The 25,469-nt window shown below is 39.1% G+C and overlaps 1 protein-coding gene across 1 annotated transcript in view; it reads left to right on the plus strand.

Annotated features, from left to right (window-relative positions):
* Window positions 1-24,731, plus strand: part of LOC308682205 (neurexin-1a-like) — a gene marked incomplete at its 3' end in the record, with an annotated part of 115,849 nt that extends 91,118 nt beyond the window's left edge. Inside the window, exons 12-16 of the mRNA XM_081351730.1 lie at window positions 8,507-8,678; window positions 16,964-17,053; window positions 18,206-18,531; window positions 20,360-20,447; window positions 24,439-24,731. Coding sequence (XP_081207856.1) covers window positions 8,507-8,678; window positions 16,964-17,053; window positions 18,206-18,531; window positions 20,360-20,447; window positions 24,439-24,731 — 969 coding nt within the window. The remainder of the gene's footprint in view (window positions 1-8,506; window positions 8,679-16,963; window positions 17,054-18,205; window positions 18,532-20,359; window positions 20,448-24,438) is intronic.
* Window positions 24,732-25,469: the final 738 nt, after the last annotated feature.

A 25,469-nucleotide genomic window follows, 5' to 3' on the forward strand; every position in this document is an offset into this window, starting at 1 on the left:
TTAAAAGCTGGATTTACACCACAGGGGGACTTTAAACAGTGCTTTTTACAGTATAGATTGTTTTGCAGTTTTACAGTGATAACAGAAAATAATGATCAATGAGGCAGAGTTCAATTCTGCAAAAGAAGCAAGATTTCTGCTGCTTATAACATTTACATTTATTTATTTATTTAGCAGATGCTATTATTTACAGCTTACAATGTGGAATGCAACAATCGATTAATCTTAAGGAGGCAATAACAAAAGAATTGCTAACAATGGTCCAGAATAGGATATGCTACTTAAAGAAATAGTGTTTTTTTTTATTGCAAGTCAAGTCATTTATTTATATAGTGCTTTATATGATATAGATTGTTTCAGAGAACTTCACATTAATACACAGGAAAATAACAGTTGTAAAATTCAACTGAGTTTAGTTTAACAGGAGGCAGTTCAGGGGTCGCTGAGATGAGTTTTCAGCTTTCTCTTCAATAGTGGCAGGGATTCGCTGTCCTGATAGGGTTGGGAAGATCATTCCACCAGCAAGGAACAGTGAAGGAAATCATTCTTCAAAGTGGTTCCTGAACCATACTTTTTTCGATACCAATTTTATGACCAGATGATGTTATATCAGAGGCTGTAACATTAATGTGAAAAAACAAGAAAGCTTAACTGTTAACGCAGCCGACCTGAAGGATAAGCACACTTTACAAGATGCAGTTTAATGCGAGTTAATTCCGGTTTTCCCATTTAAATTGTCTGGATTCAGTTTTTTTTTCTGTTTTAATTTTTCTAGATAGGTAAATAAAATTGTATTAATAAAAAAGCATGTGTAATTAATTGAAATCTTGAAACTTGTTAAATTTAACAGCAATCTATTTACAGTTGAACAAAAATTACATTCTTAATGTTTTTTTTTTTTCAATTTATTGTCTATATTCCATTTGAATGGTTTAATCAAAACCATATCTAATTAATTGAATTCATAAAAACAACTTAATTTATTAATTTGTATACAATAATAGGGCCCTATGAAATGTACATTATACTGTACAAGAGTAATATATTTCTACCGCAGTTTCTTTAAGTTAAACCAAACTTCTGTGATGAGAAGTTTCTCTCGCATGTCTTCACTGTAACTTCTGATCAATTTAATGCATCCTTGCTGAATAAAAGTATCCCCCCCCCCCCAAAAAAAGTTTTTTTATTACTGACCCCAAACTTTTGAACGGTAGTGTATAATGTTAAAAAAGCTTTCTATTTCAGATAATGCTGTTCTTTTGAGCTTTCTATTCATCAAAGAATCCTTTTTTTTATCATTGATAATAATCATAAATGTTTCTTGAGCATCAAATCATAAATTGATCACAGGAATAAATTACAGTACTATATATTCACATAGAAAACAGTTATTTTACATCCTAATAATATTTCACAATATTACTGTTTTTTGTATTTTTAATAAAATAAATGCAGCCTTGGTGAGACTTCTTTTAAAAAGATATAAAAATCTTTTGAACGGTTTCAAGGGTAGAATGTAGGCGATTCTATTTGGATAGTGAAACTGTGTTGTACCGGCACAGTGGCGGGGAAGACGAGAAGCTCTTTCTTCGCTAGATTGAGTTGCAGGTGATGTTCTTTCACCCATGCTGAGATGTCTGCCAGTCAGTCTGAGATCTGTGCAGCTATTTTTGGATTGTGTGGTTGAAATGAAAAGCAAAGCAACTGCATGAGAAACCATGTTCCTGTGTAATGAGTCCCAGTGATGTAGTGAATATGGAGAAAGGGAGGGGTCCTAGAGCAGAGCCTTGAGGTACCCCTGTGAGCAGCTGATGTGCTTTAGATATCTTCTCCCTCCAGGTAACCTTGAAATACCTACCTGTGAGGTAAGATTCAAATCAGTAAAGTGGAGTTCCAGTGATGCTCAGTGGTGAGAGTGTGGACAAAATGATCTGATTGTTAATGGAGTCAAAAGCTGCAGACTGATCTAGCAGAATTCACTGGAACAGCTTTCTCAATCCGCAGAGCTTCAGTGACCGATAACAAGGCAGGCTTTGTTGAGTGGACACTTTTAATTCCTGATTAGTTGCTGTCCAGCCCGGTGGTTCTGTGAAAAGAAAGATGAACGAGTTGTTTTCAGCCAGGTGTTTTTGCTATGAACTGGAGGAGAGAGTCAGGCCTGTAACTTTCCATGATTTTAGTGATTAGAGAAGGTTTTTTACACAGCTGTTTGAATATGGTGGGGGGAGTGCCTGTGAGGAGAGATGTGTTGATTATGTGTGTGAGTGCCCGTAGAAGTGTTGGAGAAATGGCTTGTAGAAGGTGTGAGATGATGGGCTTTTAATGAAGCAAGGCTCGAAATTGCGACCTCCCGAAAATTGAATCTATGCGACCTCAGTTTGTTTAGGAGCATTTGTCCAAGTGCAAATAATTCATGTGGTATGACCTTTTTTCTACACATGCACTGGTCGACTAATATCATAAACTGCCGGTTTGTGCTTCAAACACACGATCACAGCAGTACCAAAGAAACGCTTCTTTTCCATAAGCGCCACCTTCTGTCAGAGAGTGAATTTGCATTTTCATTCAGTCCATCTGTATTTGTTCTGTGCAGGTGTGTCTAGTGCAACATAATTTTACAAAGCTAAAGTCAGACCATTCTTTATTTGCTCTAAGTCTTGAAATTATGCAATCTTATTTAAATCTAAACACCTGCTCAGGCTACATTGGTGTATAGCGTCTTTGTTTGGATCCTGATTAAAATGCGGTGGTTGCCTCTAATTTCAAATGGCTAAAGATGTTTTTTATTATTATTATTTATTTTTAATGCCAGTTTGGCCTGTTATAGAGCAAATAAAAAAATAATAAATTTGCTTATACAAAAAAAATAAAATAAAAATCAGCAGTTGGTATTGGAAATGGCCAATTTGCTTGTAAAAACAAAACAAAACAGAATCTGCAATGAAAAATCATGATCGGTGCATCACTACCATATTCATTTCTTTACAAAACATGTGTTGTTTTTAAATAAAATAAATCTTTTAATATATATAAATTGCAGTTGTGCTGCTCCTTAATTTTCGGTGTGCTCCTAACTTTATGAAGTTTTGAGCACCAGTGCTACCAAGTAAAAAAGTTCATTTCTAGCCCTGTGAAGAACATTGATAACCAGGGTTTGGAAGGAATAGCACACACTGGCCTGGAGGAGAGAGGACAGATATTGTCTAGACCGGATGTAAAAGTGGAGCATAAAGAGTTTACGGTTAGAGATAAAATAAAAAAATAAATTTGGTGAGGGAGAAAAGAAAGGATGACAGAATAAGAAAGGAGGAATAAAGAAAGTGAGCATAAAGGTTTCATCTGAATTCAGAGTGTTACACAAGAAAGGAGTTGTAAAATAAATGTCGTAAAGAAATGAGCAGAAATGTGAATTAAAACTAAAACTAAAGTAGGAAAGTGGAAAGAGGACAGCAGAAGCCAGCTCCTCTGGAAAGATGTCCAGCTGACCTGGGACCGTTTAATCCCACCGCTCACAAGAAAGTGTTCATATATGAAGCTCTAAAAATGTTATTGACTGCTATTTTAGTGCATTTCCGGCAAATATGGAGAGAATAAAGGCTCTCAATTCAATTTGTGTTGTTTCACATAGTTAGTGCAAAATGTCACATGACCAGAGCAGTTTAAGTCGTGTTTGCAACATCAGTAGATGACGGCTGCATCAAAGCTCCAACACAAAAGGGTAGTAAAGTATGTTAACAAAGACATTACAAACATTTTTGGAACACATTATCTTTAAGGTGTCTAGTATTAATCTATGAATTCACAATTATTCAGTTTTGTTGAGTGTGGTCATAGAATGAGTAAAGATGAGTGTGTTAAATAACAAGGCTGATATAGGCTATGAAAGAATTTTCAGTATACACATTATCCCAACATAAAACACAATTTTTCACACACTTTTCCATACAAATTTCAAAAAAGAATTATTGATTATTATTATTTCAAGGTGCAACTAATGACACATCACTTGGATATTTTCATGCCTGGGAAAATTTTGGGATTAAACAGGTTAATTTCGGCTATGTGGAGTTTGGTAGGAAGTGTTATTATTAACTGCAGGAAACTCAAAAGAATTGTTGTTTCTCAGAGAAGAGAGAGTGGAATGTTCCCCCGTAGACCTGTACCTCCCAATGAGAACGAGAGTCTGTCAGAGAGGGCAGCAGGGGTCACATTCAGGTCTCTGTCAATCCCAAGATGCCGAGAGCTGAGTGGGGAGCAAAGGCCAGTATATGTCCGCTCTGTTTACAGCCGACTGGCAATTCCAGATCCCAAAAGAAGAGGGAGAGGTGCAGACTAGACGCTGGTTGGTAAGAATGCATCCTCAGCCAGAGCTGGACCTGCATGTGTTCACAGGTATCAGAGGAGATATCCCAGCATGCTTTAATCACTATTTTGGAGCCACTTCTACAGGCGCTGGGCTGTGTTTTCCAATTGGTGTACAGTTAAAGGCACACTATGTAAGATTTTTGGATAAAAATAATTCACTAGAACAATGTTATATATTTTGTTGACTTGTGTATTTACATTATCCCAAATGTTTCTAAGATTGTTTAAATCCAGAGAAATAAGCAGTTTTAACCAGGACACGGACCATGCGTCACCTATCAATGACCGCGTTACCCTCGATTTCCGAATTTTTGTATTTTTTATTTCGTAGAAAACATGGGTTTTATTATGTGTTTTATTAGACAGGTGAGCAGCTGTTTGGATATATTCGACATAAAACTAATCATTCTTATACAGCTCAACATAGTTAGTCTTATTGTTTAAATCTCATTTTCGTGATTTACTGCGAGTACCATATTTACCATCGATCTAGCTCATCTTGAATGACAGTGAATTCCCATTTTCATCCTTCAGGAACACTAGAGAAGAGATTGTTTGAGAAGTTAGGGTGAATGCTTTTTGCTTTCTGTCCTGTAACTGCAAACATCTCTTCAAGATAAAAAAAATCTGTTTGCAGTGGAAATGAATCCATTAAATTCCTGTACGAGACTATGTGTTGCTTTTCAGTTTTGTGCTCATCTGTGATTGATCATTCATCTGAAAGCTCTTTGCTTTGTGCTTGTCTGCCATCATTGTTTTTCCGGAGCGTGTTGTGCGTATGTTTATTCTTGCCGTGGCTCCGCTGGGAAGTCTGTCGCACGCAATTCCCAACACACCAATTAAACACCTGGCCGTTGACACGAACTTAGACAGATCACATTACACGCCGAGATTAGACCTGCTGCTGCTGAGCATCTCATAGACACGCACATAAACCCAAGATCCCAGAACAGCACTGCGACTCTGGCACGCGATTCTGCCTCGTTCACCCCCGTGTGACAATGAGTTTACTCTGGGCTCATAAGATACAGTGATTATGCCATCATACATACAGTCGACATTATTAAATATTTTGAGGTGTGAGTGTGCTTTCACTGTTAGAGCATCTCCTCCCTCTCTCATGACTGTCACTGCTGTTTCCATAGTAACTGTGCAAGTCTGTTCTCAAAATTGCTTTTAGATGTTGTGTCACCTGTATGGTTTTTACACTCTGTATATGTAAAGAACAAACCTGTATCATATGAGCTCATTGGGTGTTACTGCTAAATTTCAACATTCTCACTGGATCAAATTCATTATCAGGTAGACTCACATGCATGCTTAAAAATAATACATCCATAGGGACCAGAAAAAAATGTCCCCACAAGACCATGTTTTATTGGGACTTTCTATAGACATAATGATTTGTATACTGTTCAAACTGTATATTATCTCCCCTTACACTAACCTGACTCCTAAACCTACCCATCACACAAAACTTTCTGCATTTTTACATTTTCAAAAAAACATTACTTAGTATGATTTATAAGCTGTTTTCCTCATAGGGACCAAAAAATGTCCCCACAAGGACAATGATTTCAGATATTGACATATTATTATATTATATTGCCACACACAAATAACTGAATTTTTACGTTTAATGCCTAAAATATCCAAGTGGTTCTCACTGCAGAGCCAATGGGTGTAGCTTGACTTCTGGCTCCCCCTCTCTGGATGTAATGGGTTGAGCTTGACGTCTAGCTCCCCCTCTCTGGATGTAATTGGTTGAGCTTGATGTCTAGCTCCTTCTCTCTGGATGTAATGGGTTGAGCTTGCCATCTAGCTCCTCCTCTCTGGATGTAATGGGTTGATCTTGCTGTCTAGCTCCCCCTCTCTGGATGTAATGGGTGGAGCTTGCAGTCTAGCTCCTCCTCTCTGGATGTAATGGGTTGAGGTTGCCTTCTAGCTCCCCCTCTCTGGATGTAATGGGTAGGGCTTGACTTCTAGCTCCTCCTCTCTGGATGTAATGGGTGGGGCTTGATGTTTAGGGTTAGGGTTATGGGTAGGGTTAAGCCCAATGAGTCTGGAGTGAGCAGCCTCTTAAATTATCTGTTTTTATAAATGTATTTTATTTAAGTTTATTGAGTTTATCAATCAATGAAATAAACAGACTTTCTGTCAAAACATGCTTCATGTTCTCTCCATACTAGCCAAATTTGCCCTCAGTTATCATTCTTTGAAATGATGTTAATTTTAACAAACATCTGGGCGTGATATATTAAATGAAACTGCATAAATTATTCCATCCTTTATTGAAACTTTAGCCATTTGTTGCGTTTTACGCAAAAAGGCACAATATCTGACTGATCTTTGAGCGAGAGAAAACAGATCACTCCATATCACTCACAAACTCAGTTTCTGGGGTTAATTTTAATGTAATTAAAATGCAACGTGGTTCCTGGAAACCTACCCCATTTCTGCACAAATGCATCCCATTTCTCTGGATCATCTTTGAGATGTTTCTATGACTCCATATGCTACAATTTCAGTTGATTGGATTTGATTTGGAAAGAAGGCAAATCAGAAGAAGGCATATACCTCCACACTCGAACCGATGGAAACCTGTTCAACACCGCACGTCTCTGAGCAAAAACCAAGGTTCTGATAAGGGAGATGCTTTTCGCAGATGACGCTGCCCTGATTGCACACTCTGAGGAAGCTCTACAACAGCTCATCAACCGCTTTGCGGATGCCTGTAGAGATTTTGGCCTCACCATCAGTCTCAAAAAGACCAACATAATGGGCCAAGATGTTAACAGCATCCCGAATATCTCCATTGCTGACTACAGCCTCGAAGTGGTAGATAACTTTACCTACCTTGGCTCTACCATCTCCAGCAACCTCTCCCCGGATGCCGAGCTAAACACTCGGATTGGTAAGGCAGCAGCAGCTATGGCCCGCCTAAGAGAGCTTGGGATTATTCCATGCTGACAACACATACCAAGATGAGGGTGTATCAAGCTTGCGTGCTCAGTACTCTACTATACGGTAGTGAAGCATGAACCCTGTACTCCCGGCAAGAACGCAGACTCAACTCATTCCACCAGCGCTGCCTCAGGAAAATCCTGGGCATCACCTGGCAATTGTCCCAAACAAGGAGATCCTGGCCAAGGCGGGAATACCAATTGCATTACTCTCCCAGAAACGCCTGCGCTGGCTAGGCCATGTCAGTCACATGCAGGATGGTCGTATACCCAAAGATCTACTCTACAGCAAGCTTGCTACGGGCTCCAGACCAGTAGGAAGGCCTGTTCTTCGCTACAAAGACGTTTGTAAACGAGACTTGAAGGCATGCAACATCAGTCCAGCAGTCTGGGAAGCAGCAGCTGCAGATCGCTGCAGGTGGAGGCAAGCTGTCGAAGCAGGCATCAAAGTGTCGGAGACGAAAAGAGAGTATGAGTGGGAAGAGCGGAGAAACCAAATACAAAAAGCCATGAGCTGTAGTTTTAGAGGGTGTAAGGTGTAAATATTTATCATAAGTCTGGATGTAACTAAGCCCAATGCAGGACTTACACCCAACTTATTTAGACATCCAGCTGGTGTAACCGGCTCCAGGGCAGTGCATGACAACAACACCATGATCCAAAGCAAGAAATCAACAAAATAATGGCTTAAAAAGAAGAAGGTTAATGTTCTGGAATGGCCAGTTAAAAGTCCTGACCGTAACCCCATTAAGACGCTTCGGCATGACCTGAAGAGTGCTGTGCAATCAAAATAACCCAGACATGTAGAGAGGAATGATTTAAAATTCATCCTAAATGTTGTGCAAGTGCAGGAAACATTTGTTTTTTTGCTGCCAAAGGATCTACACATTTCTAAACTCAGTTCACATGTTTTTCCAGCATGCACTGTCAGTGATATTTTTAGCTTTTGTGTCAGTCAGATTGTGTTTGTCTATAACTGACTTGATGAAGATCTGACCACATATTATGAGTAATCTGTACAAGTAATTGATTAAGTTATTAGCTTGATGTGATTAAAATTATTTCATTTTGTATATTGATTGTTAATTTCAAACAAATATTCCATGCTTGTTCCAGTTATATAATACAGATTATAATGTCACTAATGCAACAACCTGTTTCTCTTTGTTTTTCTCCAGGTAAAAGGTTACATTACAGCTATATTTAATGTGGGCACAGATGACATCAACATAGAGGAGAAATCAAAGTTTGTGAATGATGGAAAATACCACATAGTGAAGTTTACAAGAAGTGGCGGCAACGCCACACTGCAGGTGGACGATCTGCCTGTTATTGAGCGATTCCCCGCAGGTGAGGAAACACTACACCTGTCTGAGCTGAACAAGTTCACTGGAGGATTTTTAGTTTGTAAATACTTTGAGTTTGTGTTTGCATTCAATTCCGTTTAATTCTGAACATGAAATCAGAATTAGGCTCTTTTCCACCTGTTAGCTAATTGGGTTAATGCTCACTAGGTCATTTTGGCCATTTAAAGGGTTTGTTCATCCAAAAATTACAATTCTGTCATTAATTACTCAACCTAATGTCGTTCCAAACCCATAAGACCTTCGTTCATTTTCGGAACACAAATGAAAATATTTTTGATGAAATCCGAGAGCTTTCAGTCCCTCCATAGACAGCAACATCATTGCAACTTTCATGGTCCAGAAAGGTAGTAAAAACATTGTTAAATTAGTCCATGTGACTCCAGTGGTTCAAAAATAATGTTATGAAGCGACGAGAATACTTTTTCCAAAAATAACAACTTTATTCAATTATTTCTTCTCTTCCACGTCATTCTCCTGTGCTCTTGACGTAGTGTAATCAGTGCAGTGCTTCCTGGTTCTACGTCAGAACGCCGGCTCATTATTGGCTGGTTCCTGTGTCAGCATCACACGCTCATGTCGTGTGCTCATGTGACCAGCTTCGGCCAATAGTGAGGCGGCATCCTGGCATAGAACCCTGAAGCGCAGTACTGTATATACTACGCGTATAGTGTTGGAGATCTGACACAGAAGAGAAGAAATTGTTGAATAAAGTTGTTATTATATATTCTCGTCACTTCATAACATTATATTTAGAGTCACATGGATTATTTTAACAATGTCTTTACTACCTTTCTGGACCTTGAAAGTTGCAATGATGTCGCTGTCTATGGAGGGATCAGAAAGCTCTCGGATTTCATCAAAAATATCTTCATTTGTGTTCCAAAGAGGAATGAAGGTCTTAAGGGTTTGGAACGACATGAGGGTGAGTAATTAATGACAGAAATTTCATTTTTGGATGAACTAACCCTTTAACAAGATAGAAGGTTTTGACAACAGGACTGTTTAGAGGTGTTGGATTCATTTATACTTTAGAATTGTCATTCAATTGACTTGTTGCTAACAATTAAATGCAAAGATGGACTTAATCAGTCCCATACATAGCCAGGCAACACCCACATTATGAGACTGTGTTTTTTGTTTGTTTCTAATGATATTGTCAGCAGTATTTTTGTGTCACACAACTGGTGTAATGAGACATCTTTCTTTAGCAAGACATTTTAAATTAAGTTTCAAAATCACTAACTTTTACACAGCTGTTTAGGTACAGTAAAAGTTAAATACATATTGAGTGAATGTTATGTGAATATTCAGGGAATTGTATGGGTCGTTATACAGTACAGATGGTTTTGTGTTAACAAGATACGTCTAAATAATCACTTAAAAAATGAAAAGCTATTGTCAGCTCTTACTTCGTGTTCTCTTGAATTGTCAACCCTACCGTTACCATAATTTTAGGAAACAACTGTTTATTGGAATTCCAAAATTTAAATTAAAGCCAGCATTTAATTGTCATAAAGACCCAGGGCCCTATCATACACCCGGCGCAATGAAGCGCCAAGCACACCACAAGTGTGTTTTGCTAGTTTCAGCCCGACGCAGTTTTCATTTTCATGTCCTGCTCCACGTTGTTTAAATAGCAAATGCATTTGCGCCCGTTTGTGCGCCCATGGGCTGCTGGTCTGAGAACAAGTGTGTGTTCTGGTGCATTGTTTGAGCGTTGCTGTAATATACTGAGCCACTGACCAACTGAAACCTGGTCTAAAGTCAATGGCGCAATATTTGTTTTGTTATTGAAATAGCGCATTAGTAATATGAGCCTATAGGCGGGTCCACAACATGCTACACTCTGCTTATTACACACAGATTCTGCTTATTACACACACAGAGAGGAGCAGCAGCACACAAACATGCCAAATATTAAAAATAAAAGGATTAAAATGTAAAAGATTTATATTGTGTACATAAAGATATGGTGGAATCCGGCTTGTCCCGTAGATGCTGTGCTTTAAAGGGTCATGAAACCCCCCTCTTTCAGCTCAAGTCTAGCTCAAAATCTTTTTGAAAAATGCTACTTAAATGGGCGTGGTGGCTGTGAGAAGAAGGGAGGGGGAGTTGGTGTGGTCAAAGCCAGTGGCCAATGCATATCGACCGTCACTGTCAGTGGTAAAACGTGAGGAAATGCTAGATTTTTTATAGCTGGCAAAGTTAAAGTCTAATGAAATACACTGACACCTTATTTTTGTCCTTAAAAAGTAACTGAATGCCCTGCTACACATATTAGCCTACTACAGTAATCATTCTATTTAAAACATATACATGTACATGCATATCGGCCATTATAAAATATATATTTGTTTATATACACTAACACTATAAATGCATATATTTGAAAATAATAAATTTTCCGCTTAAAAAAAAAAAAAAAAACGTTCCGTAAATAGCCTAGACTACGCGCCCCCTAAACCCACTAAAGATGGACAATGAATGTGACATAAATTTGCACTAACTAAGCATGCGTTGATGTATTATCGAAATATCTACATTTTAATAACGAGTGATTATTTAACAAAAGACAAGTAAAAACGGTCAGGGTTACATTTAGACACAAACACACACACACACACACACACACACACACGCACACACACACCTCTCAAGCGATAGAAAAGTCCTCGGGACCGCATCACTAGCAAGACGAAACCTGCATTGGTGTACAAGGCTGAAGTCCACCATTCTCCAGTTGAATGGTTGCTACACACACATAGTTTAGATGTGCCCGTGGTTGATGGCCAACCAACCGCCCGCAGTCAGAGTCCAGCCCTGGCAGCATCGCGGGGAAAGATGCACTGGAACTTTTGCACCATGAAAACAAACGCGCGTCCCATCATTGCCTCTCTCATCTACTACGCGATATCACAGTTTGACATGTCTGTCTTTGGAAAGATCCACGTGGTATCATGATTAATTCAGTGAAGTGTCTTCTCATTGGATATGAAGGCTCAGCCTCATTAATAATTATGAGAGAACGATGAGTCATCAACGGACGATCCGTACAGAAAAACGTCACATCCTGTGACGTGGACTCGATGAAGATTTCAAACCCGGAAGACGAAAATAGCCGATACAAACTCAAATTTAACCATTTATATCCTATTATTCAATTTTACAGATTATAACATTGTCTTCTATGGTGTTCAACACACCTACCTCTGTTAAAATCTCAGAAAAATTGGTTTAGGGTTTCATGACCCTTTAACCTCACACACACACACACACACACACACACACACACACACATGAGACTCTGATTGGTTTATTACACGTTACGCCCAAAAGACACCCATTACTCATTAAGAGAATAGAGACAAAACACACCTGTTACTCATTAAGAGAATAGGGTCAAAACACACCCGTTACTCATTAAGACAATAGGGTCAAAACACACCCATTTGTCAGGGTGCAGGCAGAAGAAGACGAAGGAGAATGACACGTGACATGAACACAGGCAGACAAGTCCTATGAAAACAAACTAAACAGAACACAACTGTGACACCATTACTCATTTAGACAATAGAGACAAGACACACCCATTACTCATTAAAAGAATAGAGATAAGACACACCCATTACTCATGAAGAGAATAGGGACAACCTTTTTAGATCCTGCGCCGGGAGCGCCGACTATTTTTTCCGTCGTTAAAATAGGAAAAGTGGATTTGGACGCGCCCTAACTTAACTTGCGCCCTGTGCTTTAGACCATGAGCTTAGATCCTTAAAATAGGGCCCCTAGGACTTATAGCTATAAACAAAAGGTTAATGATAGATTAATCCTAATATAAATTATTATGTATTCATTATTAATTTTTTAACAATTTTTAAATTTAGCTTGAGATATATTTTCATAACATATTTTTTGCAATTATAATTGTTGTGTAGATGCATTTATGCCACCACTGAGCAGCGTTGTTGATGTACTAATGTAACTTGTGAAGTAATTACTTGAGTAAAACTACTTATTAATCTACTTAAGCAGGGCTCTACACTTACTTTTTGAACAAGGAGCACTGGTGCGCCTAAATAAAAAAATTTAGGAGCACAGACAAATATTTGGGGGCACAGTCATTTTTGTTGTATAAGTTTATCATTATAGTTTTATTATTAGAATTATTCAACAATTAAATTTACAATGCTCATTGTAAGGTTAAGAACATCAGACCAAAACTTTCAAACAAAAGATTTTCATTTAATTCTATTTTATCGTCATGTAGATTTCATTTATCAATGTATGTAGGCCCTATGTATGTTTCACATTTTATCTCTAAAAAAAAAAAAAAGGAAACAACACACTAAAGCCTGTAAAGCATTGAATAAATATCAGCAAATACTGGTAACTTACATAATATAATAAAGGTGAATCTTAAAAAAAAACAAAAACGTTTGTTTAATATTTCCACACAAAGACGCGTGATATAGCCTAACCGCTCTGCGCTTTGAGAGGGATGTGGGACACGAGCAAGAGACCATCGATCTCTTTTCTGATATCTTCATGTTTTCTACTTGTTGTAAAAGGTATGAAGAGCGAATTTTATCTTCCACAAGGGCAAGGCATTTAGGCTATGTTTGCGCGCTGCCAGAGAAAGCCAAACTAAAATCACCCGCGCGTGTGAAACGCGCTTTACAAACTTGACGCGCCTTAACAATTATATGACTAATAACAAGCACAAACTATGTTAAAAAATAATTTGACGTACAAGTAAAAATGTAGGCTATCTGTCCTACAGCGTTTTTCTAGGCTACTTTACCACAGTAAAGAATACGGAAATAATAGACCTAATTAAAAGCGAACAAAGGAAGAAACGTTTATAATCCCCTTTGGAAATGGGTGAGACACGAGAGACGATATGGGAAAAGAAACAAGAGATTCCATGCAGGGATGAGTCCCAATTTTTGAATATTCAATTAGTTTATTTAATTATAGAATATCTAATATGTTGTGCGATTATTCTCTAAAATAAAATCTCCATGTTCTGGTGCGATGCGGTGACGCTGCCAATAACGCACATAACAGCTGTCACAAAGAACTGGCAAAAGTAATGATTATGAATGTGTTAAATATATAGCAATGAGGCATTTGAATTGTTTATTAATAAAGTGTTTTTCTGTGTCAGTGTCGGGCTGCAAAGATGAAGTTGACGATGCTGACTCATCATCTTCGCAGTGAACGCACCTATAAATACGGAATACATAAGCATAGTCGGTTTATTTTCGTTTTGAATGGTTTTGTTTAAAATTAGACAATTCAAGCTTTCTATGTGGAATAGGCCTAACTAATTGAATATTGTTAAATTCGCTGATAATCGGGTGACCAGATCGCAAACCAGAATTCAAAGCCGACAGTTTAAATTTATGGGCTCACGTAGCCTACAACTCTCTCATTCCTCATGAATTCAAACTTTTCCATGGCTGCAAAACTGCGATATAACATTTAATTGCTAACCTATTTTTTCTTTTGTAAACAAAGCTTTGTGTGTCATAATATTAATGTAAAAACAGCATTCACAAACAATTTTTTTTGCGAACCACCGCCGGTAGCCTACTACTCAGCCACCGCGGTGGCGCTTTACAACCGCGGTGGTGCGGTTGTCAAGTTTACCGGCACAGCCCTAATAGTGTCCTACTCTGCCCCTCCTCATGATGATGTAGGCCAGGGGTGTCAAACTCAGTTCCTGGAGGGCCACAGCCCTGCAGAGTTTAGCTTCAACCCTAATTAAACACACCTGATCAGCTAATCAAGTCCTTCAGGCTTATTGGAAAATGCAGGTGTGTGTGTGTTGAAGCAGGGTTGGAACAAAACTGTGTAGGGCTGTGGCCCTCCAGGAACTGAGTTTGACACCTGTGATGTAGGCTATTTGCAGCTGTTTCTATAGAAAAATGCTGTGTCACTCGCACGAGTGCGCCCAAATATTTTTTCACGTTCGCACGCTGAATTATTTACTCGCATGCTCGAGTGAAATGGGCGCACTGTAGAGCCCTGTTAAGTAATATTATTTTTCAATAGTTCTGCTTTAACTAATGCGAGTTATTTTAAAGTATCAATACTTTACTGTTCACATTATATGCCACTATAGCCCATATACACATTCATGCGACTGCACAGGTGAATTCTGCATTAATGCACCAAGATGCGACATAAACATCCTACACTTACATTATATTTACACAATATTTATAACAGTAGTTGGGTCATAGACCTAAGTCCTCAGCATATCAGCAACACGGAAGTGTCACGATCCACACAAGAACAGAAGAAAGGTAGATCCAATATGCAGTATGTATTACTTTAATGTTAGGGTAATCCAATCTCATAAACAGTCCAGACAAAGGTCAATATCCAATAGAGCAATCCAAACATAAACAGGAACAAAACAAACGGCAAGAACAGAACTCGGAAGTGGTGTGATACAAACAAGGACTCCGTGACACACACTGAAACAGACAGGGTTATATACACAGGGAATCGACAATGATAATGGGGAAATGGCTGAGTGCAATGATCAGTGATAAGGGACAGCTGAGTGCAATGATGAGACAAGGATCGTGGGGAATGTAGTTCCAAAATGTGACAGACACCGTGAGGAAGGAGGACATCTAGTGGACACCTGGAGAACACAACCTGACCCCGTGACAGGAAGTTGTGTATATCCCATAGTGAGACTCCCTGATCGTTTTTTGGTGCTTTTTGGTGTGGATCGGTCAGACCTGAGGCGTACCATATTTAGATACCTCACTTCATGTTATCAGAGAACCAGGGTTACGTTACAGTAACCTAAAGTTCCCTGAGTAGGGAAAGATCGAATGCTTTGGGAAGATGATTGTCTGAAGCTTATATAGAATCACTGCAGTGGTTCAAAGGAACTCATAGCAGATACGAAGGAGTATGGAAAGCTACACACCGTCTTATTCCCTACTCAGGGAAGCAAGGTTACATACGTAACCATTCTTCGAAATAAAAAGAAGTTTGAAATACGATATACGCCGCTTTTATTAGGGTAATCCACAATCATAATCCAAATAACAGGCAGAAGGTCGAAACCACAGGGCAACAACAGAGTCCAAGACACAGGCAAACAGGGAAATCCAGGGAAACAGACAGAAGAGTTCCCATAATACGGGAACCAGTTCAGAATTGCAGTGTAACACAAACAAGACTTTGCAATGAGTGACTGAAAACACAGAGCATATAAAGCACACATAAAGAGTTAATCACACACAGGTGGAATAAATCAGACCATAGCCACGTTTCCATTACAAGTTTGCGCAAAACATTTGTGCGGTATTTTCTTAATGACGATAAAAAACTTTTGCGATATGACAGCGTTTCCATTAACCGATGTTATGCAGCTAAAACGTCATTTTTCAACCCGCGATAAGTCATTCCAAAAATCATGGCAACGGATGTTGGTAAGTTTATCGCAGCCACCGCGTTAGCCATTATTATTAATGGAGGAAGATGTAGGTGTGTTATCCAAACATTAATGGCAAGGAGAGCAACTTATACACCCCTCATTCTTCTTTAAAGAATGATTGACTTTAACTACGCCTGATGACCTGTAAATGCACAAAAAACTGTTTCCATTGCAGTTTTGAATTTGAATTGCCTGAAAAAACACCTCTCTTTTAAAAAACTTCTTTACGATATATGGGAGTTTTTGAGAAATTGATGTGTTTCCATTGGGCATATTGTCAATTCGCAATTTCAATTTGCACAATTTGAAGGGTAATGGAAACGCGGCTCACAATGAGTCCAGGCAATGGGTTATGGGAAATGTAGTTGATAATGGGAAGGAGAAGGAGACAGGAGGAGTGCCCTCTGGTGGAGACCATGGTTATATTACGATCATGTTATATTAGTAGCCAAGGTAATTTTGCTCGTTTGGTAATGTAAACGTTTGCAAACAGCTGTAAATTTGTCTTGTAGAAAACATGAAAATATCTTATGCAGCTTCTGAAGGGCAATACTAAATAATAATAAAAAATCTTAATGTATATTTCTAATGTTTGTATAAATTCTGCATGGAGTTTTAAAACAAACATATGCGGTCAACTGTTTATATACACAGTATATAAACTAAAATTGAGTGTAAAATATAATATCTCAACTTAAAAATTAAGATTTAAAATCTTTTTATTTGAGCAGCTCGAGTAATCGGTTTTAAATTTCCCCTTATATTGGATTGTAACCAATGAAATGTCTCTTTAAACTTTAAAGGAAGCATTGATAGCGAACGGCTGGCGATCGCTAGACAGCGATTCCCATTTCGACTCAGTCGAGTAGTTGACGAATGGCTACTCGACAAAGGTAAAAACACTGATAAAACTTAGAATAATTTTTAATAAGTAGTATGTTGTATGTAAAATAAACCATTTAAACAATAAATGAAAGCAATTTAAATAGATAAATGTAGCTTGTAATTATTGGACACTGTATTTATGTATTAATCTGTATTAACTAGTTTATGTCATAACTTTCGGTTAAAGGGACTGTAGATGTAAGTTTGAAGAAGCTTGATATATAAAAATCACAGATTTTTTTATGTAATTTAAACTTTAAAATGATAATATCAATAATTCTGATTCTATAACTATTTTTTAATTGTAGCATGTGTATTTGTGATGAATAATTAGATAATAGTAATATTATAATAAATAGATAGTATTTAGATAATAATTATACAATATAAATTAGCATGAGTCCCTTTAACAAAATGTTACATGCAGTTAAGAAAATGACTAAATATCCATTGAAATAAAATAATTTTGATGTGCATGTATAATCATTTGATCTTTTATATGAAATGTGCCACTGTTGTTGTTTTTTTTCTGTGTTGATTTTAATTGAATTATTCTTTAGTCTTCTTGTGTTTCATGATCATGCATTTGCATCCAACCCAACTCCTCTTGCTAAAAGGCATATCTGTAAATGTTCATTTGTAAATATTACTATTGTGTTCACACACCTACACAACATTAAAATAAGATTAAAATCAGTCGTTTACAAGAGTGTAAAGTTAACAAGCTGTCTTCAGATTGACAGTTATCTGCCATGATGGATATTTATCTCCACGATGACAGAAACCATTAAAATAATATCTTTCCCCTGTTTTTCTCTAGGATTTCTGAGAGCTGAATATGTACAGTACTAGGCTTTACAAAATCTCACTGGGAACTAAACCAGATGATATATATTAAATATATTAAATATATATATATATATTAAAGAGGCCTTTTAGCAAAGTACCACTGCTTAAATGTATTGCCAATGTTTTTTTCCCATGTCTGTTTTCACAAGCATCTGTCCATGACGGCGATGATAAATTGTCGGGCATTTGCATTGGCCAATCCCTGAATAATCCACCTTTTTCTCAGGCGTGATTATTTTCATCACTCCATTGTTCGTCTCTTCGATCTGCGCTAAGTTTTGTTGTATCGCAGTAACTGTGTTCTCCCACAGGCCGCCAGCTCACGATCTTCAACAGCCAGATGACCATCCAGATCGGCGGCTGGGAACGAGACCACAGCCGCTCCTTCCAGGGACAAATGTCTGGTTTCTATTACAATGGCTTGAAGGTTTTTAACATGGCTGTGGAAGGAGATCCCAACATCCGAATCGAAGGCAGCGTGAGGCTGGTTGGGGAGTCGCAATCTCCCTCCATTACACCCCAGTCCAGTGCTACGGTTCATCTCTCTGAGACCTCTACCTCAGTGATGGAGATCACCACCACCACCACCTCCTCCAACCACCAGACGAAACACACCACACCGGGAGAGCCCCAGCAGGTCAGAAAACTCCAGTTATTTGTGTTACCAGTCCCATTAGGATTTCACAGGACTTTTTTCAGATTTTTGCAGCCAAAAATGACTGAATTTGTTGCGGCTTTTCTAAAAAAAATGGGGTATGGGCATAAGGGTATGTACAACTAAACTAACCAAAACATATATACAGAATAAAGAAAAGTCAGTCATGTAAACTGTTCGCCTTGACGAGTTTGTACAGTTGAACAGTGTCTTAAGGCCTGTACACACCGGGACGAATATCGGTACGCGTTATTCGCCAGCGTTTTTCAACACGTTTTTTGTGTTCACACCCAAGCGATTTTCGCTGACGATGAGCCGAGTGAACATGCAAATTCATTCCCTGACATTAGATGGCGCTTAATACCACTCCATAACAGTTCTCTTTTATCAAGATTTTTGTAGTCGCTGTCGCGTTTGTCATATAGTTCTTTATGTTCCGACACCAACGAGACCAGCAGCTCTACATTCATCTTGCCTTGCATCTTCCTCGTCTTATTTCTTCCCGGCAGTGTTTAGACGCTACTCGGCATATATCTTCTTCACCGTTTTGTGTTTGAGCACCCCCAAGTTGTGTTTTACTGTAACTTCAGAAGCTCCAGACACGTGAACAAAAGCGCCAATCTCATTGGTCGGATAGTTTTTGACGCGGCGCGTCAAACCAAAAAAACAAACCCGAGGCGTTTTTTAAAAAATGACGCTTTTACGTTTTTCGCGCCGGTGTGCATACTCACATTGGCGCCCTTTGTTTAGTTACGAGGCGTTAAACGTCGGCGAATATCGCGCGCAAAATTTGTCCCGGTGTGAACAGGCCTTTAAACTGTGTTTTCTCTGGCCTTATGTTTCGTTTGCCGAAGAGGAAAGGATTCTCAGACTGTCTAGATTTCCTTTGGGCTTTCATGATCCGTTATTTCTAAAACAAAACAAATTTAGTCAAATTTAGGCTCAAATCAAGCGTAGCGTCAGTTCTGGCAGGTCACGTTAGTCAAGCTCGCATCAGTGACTCTCAGCTGATCCTCTACCTGTAGGAATACGACGCCTATCACTGTATTCATATACAAGCTCCTTCAGTATTATCAACAGCTATGGCGTTTCTCAGGAGCTGATTATCCTCCTCCCTCCCCGGCTCCACCTCTCTCAGTCAGGATTTGGCCTTCTGATTCCCCTTTGAATCAGACTAAATTCTCTAATTATGTTGTACTTAAAATCTTGAATTAATGATATCTGCAATACATTCATGTTGGTTCTGTTCTGTTTCCCCTAAGGGGGGTTATTGATGCTCTTGTTCATGCTAGGCCTCATGGATGCGCAGGGAGTTCTCGCCCAGAACAGAACCATACCGCCAATCCAAACTATATGCTAATTGTTAATCATATTTGACGATAGTGGTCCTGACAGAAATATGATTAGAAAAGAGAAGACCGTAATTGCATCTAAAAGAATGTGTACAAATTATTGAGAAAAGTAAGTCTTTAACTCTGGAGAAATTTATAAATAAAAACACACTAATATGGACGGCAACAGTTTAATCTTTTGACATGGACAAGGCTGATTTTTGCAGTGCTGATTTATGTTTTGTAATAAGCCATTAAGTGTTTGCTTCTTTCCGCCAGTTATGGTCACTGAACGAGCGGCGCGTTGTTGTTCCTTCAAAACTAGACACAAAGTACATGTCAGGTTCAGTGATGTGATCTGAGGTTCACAACTGGTTTCATATGTTAGGTTTAGTGTTAGATCTGGCAATGAGGGAATGATTTGTTGTAAAAAAAATAATAATTAATTCAGCCTCTCTTTCCTTTATCATGTTTCCCAGACTACTGATGATCTGTTGGTGGCGTCTGCCGAGTGCCCGAGCGACGATGAGGACATCGACCCGTGCGAGCCGAGCTCAGGTGGGTTAGGTTAGTCTTCTCTCTATTATTACTTTTCTTTCTGACCGTAGACGCGTTTCCATTACCCGTCAAATTGCGCAAATTGAAATTGCGAATTGAAAATACACCCGATGGAAACAGTCAATTTCCCAAAAACTCCCATTTATCGCAAAAAAAGTTTTTCCACTCGCATGAGGAGGTTTTTCAGACAATTCAAAAAAGAAATATAAAAAATTGCAATGGAAACAGTTTTTGCGTTTTTACAGGTCAGCTGACGTAGATGATGCGGTGTGTTTGGACAGAAGAAGAGACAGAGTTCATTAAACTCATAAAAGACAAAAGAATTACAGGAATACTGGATTCTAAACAACAAAGAAAAGCCACAATTTATCAAGAGCTTGAAGCAGAAATGAGGAGAATCTCCCAGAAATAGGGCTGTAGTCTCGGACTCGCTGGTATTCGGACTCGGACTTGTCTCGGTCTCGGCCACTGGTCTTGCCAAATATGGCTTTTGGTCTCGACCGAGTCCAGGTGTCTTTATTATGTTCCCAGTAAGCACACATACGTCACAGCGACTTATGTGTGCTTACTGGGAACATAATAATATTGGAGGGAAAGTGAAACACTGGCTACCTAATAACCAGTGATGGGCATTTCGGCTCTTTTGACTCACAAACGGCTCTTTAAAAAATAAATGTTTTAACTCGCTGAAAGTCCACCGCTAGTGCAACGTGAATATTCACATTTTTAATTGTCCATAACAACCCGAAAACTAGCCTGCTTGCCTTGCACATCTAAATTAATGGGCAAAGTTTTCCGGATGTTATTGCGCTTGTAGAAGTTTAGCTCTTGCGTTCTGAACATCTTGCTGAATGACATCTGAGCATTGCCCGATGTAATTTCTGAGTCATATCACTCCATAATCTGCCTCTCTTTTAAATGCCTATTCCACGAGTTGCTATTATGAGGTATCACCATATGTCATCATTCTGTTTTCTTTAGATTAGAAGATATTATGATGTCAAGGGGAATGTCTATACTTAAAAATCCTGGGTGTTGTGACACTGTTTCTGCTTTTAGATCAACAAATAATAACCCAAAATGATTGTCTTGATAATGTCATGCATAAGACTTTTTTTTTCCTGTCCTGGACTTGGACTCGAACCTCTTTGGACTTTGTCTTGACTTGGACTCAACAAAGGTGGTCTTGACTACAGCCCTACCCAGAAACTCCTCATATGAGCCGCTCTCAGTATAAGAGTCTTTCCTCGACATTAATGTTGAATAACACGCATACGTCTCCATCCATTAATAATAATGTCTAGTGCGGCGGCTGATATACACATAAACCTGCTAACATCCGTCGCCATGATGTCTGAAATGGCTTATCATGAGATTAAAAATTAAGATTTCAGTCGCATAAAATCGGTTAATGGAAACGTCGTAATTTCGCAATCGACATTTAAAGAATCACACAAGTTTTGCGCAACTTTTTTTTGGTCAATCTCTCGCTGTTTGGCCGCACTTTCACCTCAGTAGTTTTAGTTTTGCTGTCCCTGAGAACATGTTGAGCTCTGTTTCATGTTCTACACAAGGTCAAGTGACCGTTATTTGTAAGCTGTAATGAAGCATGAGATCTAATTGAGACTGTGCAGATTCAGGTATATGGAACAGAGACACAAGGTGTTCAGTAAAACTTTTATTTTGCCATGTTTCATTAAAGAACCTTCCCCTGAAGTTCCTTCATACAGACACAGCGATAATGTTCCCATAAAAAGGATTTTCAAACTCAACTTTTACTTTAACTCTATTTTACTTTTATAACATTGTGTCTGTATTTGGTATTTTTCTGGCGGTTTATAATCTGTATCATCCAGTGGTAATAGGCTTATTTAGTGGAGTTTTGTTTGTGATTGTGTTGTTTTTTTATTAACAAATTGGTTTACTCCCTGTTTCCACCTGGTATTAAGAAGCATTTTTGTCGATCGGATCCATACTTGCCAACCTTGAGACCTCAGAATTAGGGAGATATTCAAAAGGGGTGGGGGGGGGGGAAGTCCCATTCACCTGTAGTGTGATAATAGTGTCACCGGTCATTTTAGAGATTTTGGGTAGAGATTTTGGCACACATCCCACGTTGTTCTGTGGGGTTATATTAGTCTATAACAGTTGAGATATTCTCCGCTAAATGAAGTGCATACAAATCTTACCCAGGACCTCTACTACTAGTAGTAAAGCTAATGCGAGGGCTAGAAATCAATTAATCCTTTGCTGATACTTCTTCGTCGTCATCGTGGAGAGCGCAGTTTGGTTGCATAGCAACGACAGACGCCATGGCAGCGCAAGTCTGAAACGGCTGGTATTGTTGTCCGGGTGGAAATCGGGAGAAATTCGGGAGAAAGGTCGGTCCGGGAGATTTTCGGGAGGGGCTTTGAAATTCGGGAGTCTCCCGGAAAAATCGGGAGGGTTGGCATGTATGATCGGATCACATGTGGCTGACGTTAAATACAGGGATCTAAAAATTTTGAGCTTGTCCACGTTTATCCACTTCCAGAGATAGTGGAAAATGCATTAGACCGGATTGCTTTTGTAGTGTAAACTCTCATGTGGTCGAAAGCAAGCCACAAAAGACTGTCTGGTCTCTGTCGACTGACCTGATGCCTTAACATTATGGGAAGAGCGATAGCCAGACGGGATTTAAACGTTAGCAGCTGGAGACACAAGTTTGGTTTGAAGAGGAAAAACATACCAAGCACAATGTTCTCTCACCATTCCTGATTTCAAACACAACCTCACAGCGTTCGGCTGGTCTTGAGTTTATAAGACAGAAACGAAAGCTGATTCTCTCCGTGTTTTTCCGTCGTCTCCAGTCGCGTTCACATGTAAATTGCATGAGCTTATTTTGTCCATTAGATCGAAAGATCTGAAAAATCTCATACATTTACCCGCCCATAGACCCTCCCCTCGGAGAAATCAGGACAGAAGTGGCTGAAAGTGGACAAAAGAGACAGTAAAACACCAGGTGTAAATGGGAATGTGTCTCCCTCGTCTACTTGTGATCCAATCGACCAAAACACATCTTAATAGCAACTGTAAAGAGGACCCGAGGGGACAAATCACAGTGAAAGTATAGCCACGAGTGAAGAGCTTGACAATGTAATGCGTGTCAGCAGCCATTCACATTTGAAAGGACATAATTGTCCTGAATGATCAGGTTTTTAAACAAAATTCAAGGGGAAAAAATAAAACTAACCTGATTGCACAAGTGTTCACACCCCTCAACTAATACCTGGTTGAAGCAGCTTTTGCTTTTAAGCAGCCAGTCTTTTTTAATAAGAGTCTATCAACTTCATTGGTACATTTTTCAATAAATCTGGAGTGTACAGCCTGTTTCAAGTCATTCAGCATGTTTTGATTGGGCTCTGGTCTCTGACTGGGCCATTCTAACACATTCTTCTTCTGCCGAATTCATTCCTTTTTTGACTTAGTTTTGTGTTCGGTGCTATTCTAGTTTATCTTCACCTTTGTAATAGAGGCCAGCAAGATTTGTGCCAAAATGTGTCAGGTTCAGTATTGAGGCCCCAAAACGCAGTTAGATCAACATACTTTATTAAAACCCAGCAGACTTCCCAGTCACAGGGTGAACTACAACCAACAGGCCAACGATAAAAGACGAAAAATGGTAAGAGTTTATTTGTTAGAAGGGCTGGAAGGATTATAGGATAGAGGAAGATGAGAAGAGCAGTGCACAATGAGTTTGTGTTGATGCCAACCTCCAAAAGCGTTTTTGTAGACAATATTAATGTTGTTGGGAAGTGAGGGTTAGGGGAGCTTGACTTTGAGGCTGCAAACTTGAAGATACTACAACAGACCGCCAGACTTTCCAGACTTAATTTTTGCTGCTAAACAAATATGGAATTCAAGTCAATGGGAAAAGGAAGAGTTTGCTTTCAAAAACGGCCGTTGGTAATTGGGTTATTGCTGTTATATAAACTGACCCTTAGTGTTTTTGATTCTCCAGCTAACCCCACAGGCCCCGTGTTGAAGAGCTATCCGGGTCAGTCCGAGGTTTTCCACGAGAACAGCAGCACCACAGGCATGGTGGTCGGCATCGTAGTCGCTGCCGCTCTCTGCATCCTCATTCTCCTCTACGCCATGTTCAAATACCGCAACCGCGACGAGGGGTCGTACCATGTGGACGAGAGCCGCAACTACATCTGCAATTCAGCCCAGTCCAACGGGTCAATCGTGAAGGAGAAACCAACGGACAGTTGTGTCAGTAAGAGCAAGAAAAACAAGGAGTATTATGTGTGATTCTGTTATTCCTGGTCCTTACGGGACCTCGTTTCTATTTTAAGTTCAAGCACAAAAGTCAAACATAAGCAAGATAACAAAACCTGTGGAAAGAGTCATCATATCTTAAACAGTGATGCAGCAAAGAAAATGCTTTCTTCAATATTTAATCATTTCTTCACACTGGAATGGATGAAAGAACCGGATGATTGCCACTTATCCAGCTGGAGAAAGACAAGCTGATTAAAATACCCAAACTGACCCATAGGAGATGGAAAGATGACCAAATCCATCTAGATGGACAGGTACTCTGTACTCTACTGTACTTTGTAAATGAGCTCACAGGGTTTTTTTTTTAACAAATGCAAGAAGGGGAATGAAGAGCAAGTAATGAACTGACAAACTGTCTTTTTTTGCCTGTTTGTGTTTCTGGGAACTTTGCAATGATGAAAAAGCTGAAACAATTTCTCAACGCATCACTGAAGAACGAGAGAACAAGAAAGGAGAGAAGTCTCTCAGTGTTTCTACTTGATAAGTCTAATATAGAGCTAATATGATTTGGACAGCTGATGGTAAAAGTGGGAAGATGGTAGGGCTGTAGTACTCGAGTCCGGACTCGAGACCGCTTTTCTATGGTCTCGGACTTGTCTCGGACTCGCTGGTATTCGGACTCGGACTTGTCTCGGTCTCGGCCACTGGTCTTGCCAAATATGGCTTTTGGTCTCGACCGAGTCCAGGTTTCTTTATTATGTTCCCAGT

This window comes from Scardinius erythrophthalmus (assembly GCF_964197995.2).
Source record: "Scardinius erythrophthalmus genome assembly, chromosome: 21".
Taxonomy (NCBI): domain Eukaryota; kingdom Metazoa; phylum Chordata; class Actinopteri; order Cypriniformes; family Leuciscidae; genus Scardinius; species Scardinius erythrophthalmus.